Source organism: Limulus polyphemus, unplaced genomic scaffold (assembly GCF_000517525.1).
Source record: "Limulus polyphemus unplaced genomic scaffold, Limulus_polyphemus-2.1.2 Scaffold3306, whole genome shotgun sequence".
Lineage (NCBI taxonomy): Eukaryota > Metazoa > Arthropoda > Merostomata > Xiphosura > Limulidae > Limulus > Limulus polyphemus.
Genome location: NW_013668916.1, coordinates 110,983 through 120,800, shown reverse-complemented (window position 1 = coordinate 120,800; position 9,818 = coordinate 110,983). Strand labels below are relative to the sequence as shown.

At 36.5% G+C, this 9,818-nt stretch overlaps 1 protein-coding gene across 1 annotated transcript in view; it reads right to left on the bottom strand.

The window, feature by feature from the left end:
- Nucleotides 1–1,154: 1,154 nt before the first annotated feature.
- LOC106469104 (rho GTPase-activating protein 100F-like) overlaps nt 1,155–9,818 on the bottom strand; it is a gene marked incomplete at its 3' end in the record, with an annotated part of 80,593 nt that continues 71,929 nt past the window's right edge. The window contains exon 3 of the mRNA XM_022397527.1: nt 1,155–2,748. Coding sequence (XP_022253235.1) covers nt 1,155–2,748 — 1,594 coding nt within the window. The remainder of the gene's footprint in view (nt 2,749–9,818) is intronic.

Genomic DNA, 9,818 nt, shown 5'->3' with positions numbered 1-9,818 from the left:
TTAACTGACTTTTATACCGTCCACTGCCACCTGGGTTAATATATCGAGTAGATATATGGTTTTACCTGTTACAACATTGAGCCTAAAAAACTGACCAAAACAATCACTCAACACCAGTAGTAATTAAAGGTATCGTCGATATCTTTGTTAACATATATTGTGTGACACATGTGTTATTAGAGACCCTGTTACAACGTCATTAACCCTTAAGTAATTTGTTGTGTAGACAATTTAGAAATGCGTTAAAAAGTCGATAATCTCTAAATTGAAACACTAAAAATAAGACAACACGTATAAGTAAATTTCGACAAGCTTAGAATTTTAGAAAGAAAGATATGTCGCATACACTTAAAGACTATGATTTCTCGAATCCTTAACTGCATCTCATCTTTATTCTAATTAATAATAATTAAATTAGATCTAACTTTCAAAATGTACAAAGAAAATAGTTTTATAGCTATTGTTAAGTAATTCGGAGACATGCTGACTTGTTATAACGTTTGAGAAATACCGTTGTGCTTCATGCCAGTAAAAGTTTTCAATTTTTCTGCTGTTTAATAGTTTTATAGCTATTGTTAAGTAATTCGGAGCTTGTTATAACTTGTCTAACTTCGCACACAGATTCAGTCAGCAAGCTAATCTTAATATTCGATACGTAATTTATTTCAAATTGAAATTTATAGTGAAAGATATAAATATCGCACGAAACAGTTTTTCTTGTACTTAATTTCACAAAGTATTTTAAACTGACTTAGTAGAAATATTGGACTCATTATAAGTATCAAGTAAGCGTACGAAAAAAAAGAGAAAGTTGACTTGCTAGAGAGAGAGGGGGGAGTCATAAAATATTTCACTATTCTTGTTGGAACTTATCTATGTGTGTTTGCTCATAACTAGCAAATCACTGAACTGATTGTCATCAAACTTGGTACGTACCTTTAGCCCCCCTCTCTCCGGAGAGTTACATTGGTGAGAGGGTCGGGATTCGGAATTTACCCCCATGTAATCCTCTTGGACACCTATGTCTTTCCCTTGCGTTGGAAGGGTACGTCAGCTAGTGACAATTAAGTTTCAAAGTAACTGTTGAAGTTTAAGCTTCAAAAGAAGTCACAATTTTGAGTCGGAAACAGAAACATACAAAAAGAAGGTCTTACCTGAGCCTCTCCGACCCGATTTGGAGAATGGAAGCTCTGGGGCAGACAATGCGCCATCGCTGTCCTCCTGAGAGTCGTAAGGCAAAGTTTTGTTTCCAAAACGGACAGACTGGCGGTGTGTCCGGGTCTCTAGGTCAGCAGCTCGAACTCGTGGCAGTGAATTGCTTCTGAATTGGAAATGACCCATAGATGGTGTCACACGACCTAAACTATGTTGTCTATACAAAACAACAGGTTCCCTGGAGTTTGTATGCACTTCGGTATCGGAACAACTTTCTATCACAGAGCGTCGCTGCCGCAGGATTCCAGACTGGGGTGGGCCTTCTCTAAGAGATCGGCGTGTTCGACCTCTTGGTTGCATAATTCTCATCATTTGTGAACTAAGTCGATGATTTCTAGCAGCATATCTGTTTCTCATGTCCTCTTCTTGGTAATTATCTCTTGGAATCCTTTGTTCACTCTCCGCCCTTAGAATCCTTGTTGGTCGACCACTTAAAGCAGCTTCGTATTCGTCCCAGTATCTGCCACGTGAAGTGCTGCTTCTTTCAGGTCTTGAAGCTAAAGTTTTGCGAGGTGGCTGGGTTCTTTTGTAAGGAGCTGGTGGAGGTGGGGACCTGCGAAATGTGTGTACCTGTTCTGCTAAGCTTTCTAACATTTTTTTTGGATACCTGTAATGAGTCCTTGGCTGACGCGTAATTGTTGAACGCCTAGATATTTCTGGTTCCCCTCGCCAATGTCTCTCTTCCTCCCGAGCTTCAACCCTCGGTGCTCTGTGAAGGCGAGGACGGGAGTTATAGTAGAGGCCGTGGTCATCATACTGTCGTCTTTCTTGGTCTTTTAATGGAATTGCTACTGGTGGTATTCCTGATGGCAAGCCTTTTGTCCTGGCATGGATTAACTGCCCGTTTTCGCTGTTACCGTTAACATCTTCCATGATTTCCTCTTCCATCTCTTTCTTCAACACTACAATGGGTGGGCGCATCTCTTCTAGAATCCTTCTTGGAGGGTGAGTGGGCAGTCTTCCAGGGATCTTAGAGCGAATGGTTAACACCAGACGCCTTGGAATGGACATGATGATGACCACGTCGTCCAAACTCATGTGCTTCACATCAACCAAGTTCACAGCTAGAATCTCATCACCTACTTTAAGCAATCCACTGGTGTACACAGCACTTTCCAGAGCTATTCTGGAGATGTACATTCCCCCTGTCCGCCGGATCCCGTCCCCCTCTCTTATATATAACCCCAACGTCTGTCCTGGCCTTTTGATAATTTCTATGAATTGAACAGTATGACTACTAGTAGCAGCACTCAGGTACTTTTTACTAGCTTCGGCCCCAACTCTACCTAACCTGCGAGGGTCTAAAACCCGGATGACCATCTCTCCACGTCTCTCTACCACCTCGATATTAGCAGCTGTTGTAGCATCGTAGTCATTCTCGACAGCTTCAATTTGCCGAAAGACCTCCGAAGTGATCCCACCGACCTTTCGGAAGTCTCTTTGAACCACCATTTCCGGTATCCTGGGGCGGGACGGACCAGGTCTACTTACAACCTCCTCGACCACAGAGGGCTCTCCCACTTCCTTTGCTTCCTAGAAAATTATAAAGGTTTTCGTAAAAAAAATCATCCTATCATAAATTAAATCAGAAACTGGTGCATTGCTTAACATAAATGCGTATTTAAAGGTGCATTATTTTTTTTCTAGGCCAGGTGGTTAGGACGCTCAATTCGCAATCTAAGGGTCGCGAGTTCGAATTTCCGTCACCAAACATGTTGACTGTGCTAGTCACCCTGGAGTAAAAAATTCCTGGTTTAAAAAATACCGACCAACCACTACTTCGATGGCAATAAGGTCGAAAGGAAAAATAAATGTTTTTTTTCTTCTAAAAGTACTTTTAAGAGTAACATTTTGTCAGGCTGATATAGTGAATACATACATTGTGGGTATAAACCAAATGCATTGTTAATAATATCACTTTTGTTATAATTACTTTTTTAGACTGTAAAATTTTTATTTTATTATGATTGTAATATTTATAAAGATTTTTATTCTGTTGTAAAATTCTCAAATTTATCCGATGTTTTAATGTGTATTAATTAGCTCATACTGTACATAAATTTAAGTACGCGTTGTACATAAACTTAAGTATGCGTTTCCAGAAAGCACACCGACCGTCATATATATGTGAGTTGGTTATAGTTTGGGTATTTCAACTATTTGCACAAAGCAAGCTAGGACTATTTGCGCTAGCCGGGCCTAATTTTGAACTCGTAGATTAGAGAGCAGGCAGTTAGTCAATAGTATCCACCATCAACTTTTGGGCTTCATCACTCTTATAACGCACACATAGTCGTAAAGAGCAACAACGGGACGTGAACCATGGACTCTTGGATACACTAGGCCACGTTAACCACTTGGCCACGCCCGATTCAGGATTAAGTTGGATGTAAGTGCACAAACAAAGATGAATTAAATTAGAAAATCAAAAAATATTTTAACTCTTAGGGCTTTATGGTAGTCTTAGATAGTAAGATGTTTATCGTGCTATTTTTTTTTCGTTTTTTTTACTAAATTAAATAAAACTAGTCTTTAATCAGCCTCACTTCCCAAACCTCCGGATAAATACCCAAATAAGTAGTTTGGTATTAATTTAAACAAAGAAATATTCTTGAGAAGTCATGCTTCATTCAAAGAAGAATTAGTGTTTGTTGAAAAGATGCTAGAAGTTCAATTTACCACATATTTATATGTTGATTTCTTAATTAACATATTAAAAATTATAACAGACACGTCTTATAGACGCGTAAGAAGCATATCTTGAAGCTTAAAAATAACTTTTGTTTGTTTGTTGTGCCACGGGTATCGAAATCCAATTTTTAGCGTAACAAGCCTTAAGACTTACCGTTGGACCACTGGGAAGCTTAAAGATAACTGACATGGTTTATAAATTCATCCAGAAAGTTATTTTTCTGTAGCCCTTTCCAATAAAGTCCCTGGTTGGTCAGCGGTAAGTTTACGGACATACAATGCTAAAATTCGGGATTCGATTCATCGCGGTGGAGAGAGCGTAGGTAGCCCATTGTGTAGATTTGCGCTATAACATCAACAATAACTTTCAAGTAAAATTAGTTGCATGTTTGTTCCTTGAACAATTATTTTTCTCATGTTAAATATTAGCATCTCCTTTGTTATTGTAAATTTCATGTTTAATTTATTTGACAAACTTTCATTATTTTGATTTACTACAAAATAAGGTCAGATGTTTACAAAGAAGTTATAAAAATAATCGAAATTTCAAAAACTGAAGCACAACGTAATCTTCCACATAACTATCAAATATCACTCAAAAGTTATACATTGTTATTAATCCAGAGTTAAGAAAGTAAACTTCATAAATTACGTTTCTCATAATTAGACGCAAAACTGTTCACATATCTAATATTCTTTGCTCAGGGCAAGATTCTCTGTTGTTTATTTTAACCAAGTGTTGTTGCAGCATTGAACACTGGTTCTTCTAAACGCCTTTATTTTAGAAATAATATCCAGAATAAATAATATATTTTTTTCTCATTAATTTCAAATTAATCGAGTCATTCAATAATTAATGAACCCATGTTTTATTTTAGGGGACTATCAAATTAATAATAATTCTATGAGTAATAAGATCAGACTTATAGATAAACTTTCAAAACCAAAGAACTCGATTAACAAACCTTTGTTAATGAAATGAACTAATAAAATAATTGAAATATTTTCTTATGACCACTTACTTTAGAAACGGAGATTAATTTTATATTGTTTTAAAGCCGTGACATTAAATATTGAATGATATAGTTTGAGTTGTGTTTAAGTTAGACATTCATAAGTATATCTGTATATTATTGATTTTCTAAATAAAATTTTCTTGTCATTAGATAGCTAAACCAGATCTTTCAAATAATTCGATGTTTTCTTTGTCGTTAGGCAGGTTTATGACCCTTTTATAATTCATGTACTATGTATTAGCTGACGTATCGGTTAAATGCACGAGGAAGATATAAAGACTTGCGGGCTAGATTACACAGAGGGGGGGGGGGGGTCAAATCCAAAAGACAACTCCTTAAATCACACCAAGACAGACACGAGGAGATATGCCAGGTTTGGTGACAATTTTCCAAGTGGTTCACCAATTATAAGGGACACACACATACAGAGGCTTTTGTCAAATAACGGTTAATAAAAGTAATACGTTATTTAAGCCACCAAATATTTATTATTGCAAAAATAAAGGTATTTTACCACATGTTTCGGCCATATTTGTTCAGGCCTTCATCAGATAGAATAAAAATAGACGATACTACAGAATATTTCGAAATAATGAAATTCTAACCACACTATAGTCGCCATGCCTACTGCCGACGACGCGTTTCGCTCAATCCAGAACTCTTCAAGCCGGCAGGGATACAACAAACAGAGTATAATTATAATTATGCTTCGTCAGCTTGTAAACAATTGTTGTTGTATCAGAAGGCTTGTATATAAATAATGTTCCAAACACTTTTTTGTTTCTTTTAACCAAGTCGACCTTAGGAACTCTGGATTGAGGGAAACGCGTCATCGGCAATGGATATGACAAATGGAGTGTGGTTGGAATGCTATTATTATACACTCTTCTATTTTTTTTAATTCCTAAGGGACTAGATAAAGAATGGAGTGTTTAAAAATATAATAGGTATAATACTAATGTCCCATGACAAGTATAAAGATACAACAGTATACTTAATATTTGCCCCACAGTCTGCTGACTCACAACGCTAAAAACCGGGTTTTGATACCCGTGGTGGACAGAGCATTCTGTAGCTTTGTGCTTAACTTCAAACAAACCAAATCAAACTTAATATTTACTATTTAGATATAGCATACATACTACGCTCATTCCGTCTGATGATGAGACGAACAAATATATACTTTTCCGGATAATATTCATATTTATATCATGTACGTGAGTTAGGAGGTGTAACATTATATATGACGTAGGCAAAAAGATGCTTCTACATAATAACACTAGTCAGTCAATGTTATTCTCCTAAGAATAATTTAAACGAACAATAATTTGCATAAACTGAAAGTAAGATAATTATTATTGTACAAAGTGTATTTATTTTACTATAAGTATTTAGTGATCATCACACTTATCAAATAATAAACAAGAAGAGGTAAGGACGACTTAAAAACGTTCAGAAAACACTACCTTATCATAATTAACATTCATAGTACTGAGAGTACAGCAACTTAAAAGCTATAGCGAAAAACAATAAAACCTGCTAACGACAGATCAGGTAGGCAGAGAATTATTATTCAATTATTCTAATTACAGTAAAACATGCGAAAAGACAAATCGAAGCTTGTTGTATAGTACAAAACCCTCAACAGTCTGAATATATCACTGTAGTGCGTGAAAACTGATACATGTATTTTATATACGTACGAAACATGCTAAAACGTTTGAGTCGTCAGCGAACATCAGATATCAACCCTTATAATATATTATAGCATTTAAATTCCTTGATTTACACGAAATGTTACGAATTCACTCACTAAAGTATGCATGTAACGCCTTTAATAATAACATTTGACCTTTTCAACTTGCTTTTATTGCCTTTCCAACTGCCTTGTACATATTCAACGACCGTTTCTTTTTTGCTTCTAATGTCACGAATGTGTACATCAAACTTGCTGAAGAGCCATTTATTAAACATCTGAAGAAATGCACTAAATTACATCATTTTAAATATTAATATTTTGTCAGTAGTATAATTTAACAGCGAAAACTTTTTTTTGTGTGTGACATTTTACACTATTTATTGTTTGTTTTGAATTTCACGCAAAGCTACAGGACTATAACTGTAACTATAATATGACTATAACACTGTCATCACCACCCGCCGCCAACTCTTGGGCTACTCTTTTACCAACGAATAGTGGGATTGACCGTCACATTATAACGCCCCCACGGCTGAAAGGGCGAGCAGGTTTGGTGTGACAGGGATTCGAACCCGCGACCCTCAGATTGCGAGCGATGTGTCCTAAATAGTTGTAAATAGTTGTGATTGTATTCACATTAGTTGCACCTTTTAGTACTAAGTTTTTGTAACAATACACGATTCAGTTTCTTACTGTATTATGAACTTCACTTGTTAGTGACAAATAAGACTCCGTATATTTCTATTTAATCATTTAGTGTTATATACAACATTTGGAGATTCAAGAAATGGTTATAATATTTTTGTTTTCTAGGAAATGGCCTGGCGGTGAGTGATGTCAACTAGCTGCCTTCCCTCCAGTCTATCACTTCAAAATCAGAGACGAGTAGCCCTTGAGTAGCTTTGCACGAAATTCCAAAAACAAATACACATTCTAGCAAATATTTGTCTGAATTTACGAACTGCTACAAGAAACGCTGGTGCTTCGATTCAGTATATATGCGTAAATCTATTCTCTATAACACTGTTTTCGTGTTAGAAAACTTCGCCAGAACAGTCCCAGACCTGAGTGCATAATTGCTTTTAGTCAGTGATTTTTTCTTCTTCACGACCTGGGCTGATAAGATGTGATAGCGTTCAAAACCATAATCCTTAGTTGATCGTGACGTTGTCATTGTTGCGTGATGTACGTTAATATCTCTTAAAGTTGAAGTAAAATGGAATTCTAGAACTAGATGAGAAGCCAAAAATACTCTTTCCTAACGAAATAAATTAAAAGTCGACGTAGGAACAAAATGTTACACGTGAACAATTCCTCGAATAATATATACATATAATCCAATCGATATCTTATTAGCAAAGAAACACTAGTGCTGAATATTACACTTCTGGGCTGGTCGTAGTATGAGTATTATTGCCCTATAAATACAGATCTTGTTTGTTTGTAATTATGCACAAAGCTACACAAAGGGCTATCTGTGCTCTGCCCACCACGGGTATCGAAACCCGGATTCTAGCGTTGTAATTCCGCAGACATACCGCTGTGCCATTGGGGGGCCAAATACAGATCTACTTAGCTATACAGTCTATGATTTATAAGTATAAAATCTGTAGTTATGTTAATAATCCCGTGTTACATGTTTCAATCATATTTTTTTTACCAATCACTTAGATTGACTACTTGTTCTTGTACGATTTTTATTTCACTTCTCCGTCACTATTTTAAACTAAATAAGTTTGTTTTCGCGTTATTGTTTCAAAAAGTTACAACTGTTTTCGTTTGACTTTATCACAGTGAAGTTATGCGTTGTAAACCTACCATAGTAACAAATATAGACAGCCTAAGATATACAGTGAACCCCTCAATAAAGGAAAACGAAACTACAAGTATTAAGAGAAATGTTTTTCAAGATCACTAAATCAGTTTAATATTACAGATGTTCAAAATGTTTGCCATCATTAACAATGTATTTAAGGCATCTTTTCTGCACAGACGTGGAGTCAAAGTCTTAAATGGCGAACTGATTTGTTGGCGAAGGATATACAAAGTGGGTGTATATTTCCACATCAAAGATTAGCATGAAATACAACATTGTTTATTGAATTTCGTGCAAAGCTACTCGAGGGACATTTGCGCTAGCCGTACCTAATTTAAAAGTGAAAAACTACAGGGAAGGCAACTAGTTAACACCACCCACCAAATCTTTCACCAACGAAAAGTGGGATTGACTGTCACATTATAACATCCTCACGTCTGAAAAGATGAACATGTTTGGTGTCGAGATTCGAATTCACGACCCACAGAATTCGAGTCAAGCGCCCTAACCTCGAAATACAACAGAATTTGTATATTTATGAGGAGGTAATGGAGTCGATATGGTCTACGCTATACATTCTAATCGAATATTTGAGCCTACCTTTTTTTTTCTCTCGCAATTACAATCGTTTGGATATTTTCAATTGTTTTCCTTGGCTGAGCATGGCCTAGTATTTAATGTAGTGGGCTGAGGATCCAGAGGCTCGAGCGCGACATGCCACTGAACACGCTTACAACTATCAGCTGGGGTGGGTTTTATAAACATGTTAGTCAATCCCGCTAATTGGCTAATAGTAATCAGGTACGCAGCAGGTTCTTTGACTTGTACTTTTCCTCCGGTGAGCAGTCCTTCAGTCCACGTGTCGCATGTGAAGTGTCGTTCGGGTTAAAAATATAAAATACCATTATTTTCCTCGTTCACAAGTAGGTGATAAAAACTATGCTCACTAGGTGGCAGTTTGGGTATAATGATTGTTTTATTCCATCTTTTATTACTAGTCTAATATACATTCATAAATATATTAATTATATTTAATGTTTATATAAATATATATTTTTACCCTATATAACTAACACAACAAAACGAAATTACACGTGTTTAGGCTAATCACATTTTGCATGATCCTCACGTTTAATGTTGCATGCACATGGAACTGCGCTTCTTCAATTGTTGACTGAGCTTAGACAGGTAATCAAAATTATATGCACTATCGTCCGACACCTCTGTGTCCATTATAACGAGGTTTTATATTGCTAGCAAAGCTTATTTGTAACCACTCGCGACGGCCCGGCATGGCCAGGTGGTTAGGGCGCTCGACTCGCAATCTGAGGGTCGCGGGTTCGAATCCCCGTCCCACCAAACATGCTAGCCCTTTCAGTCA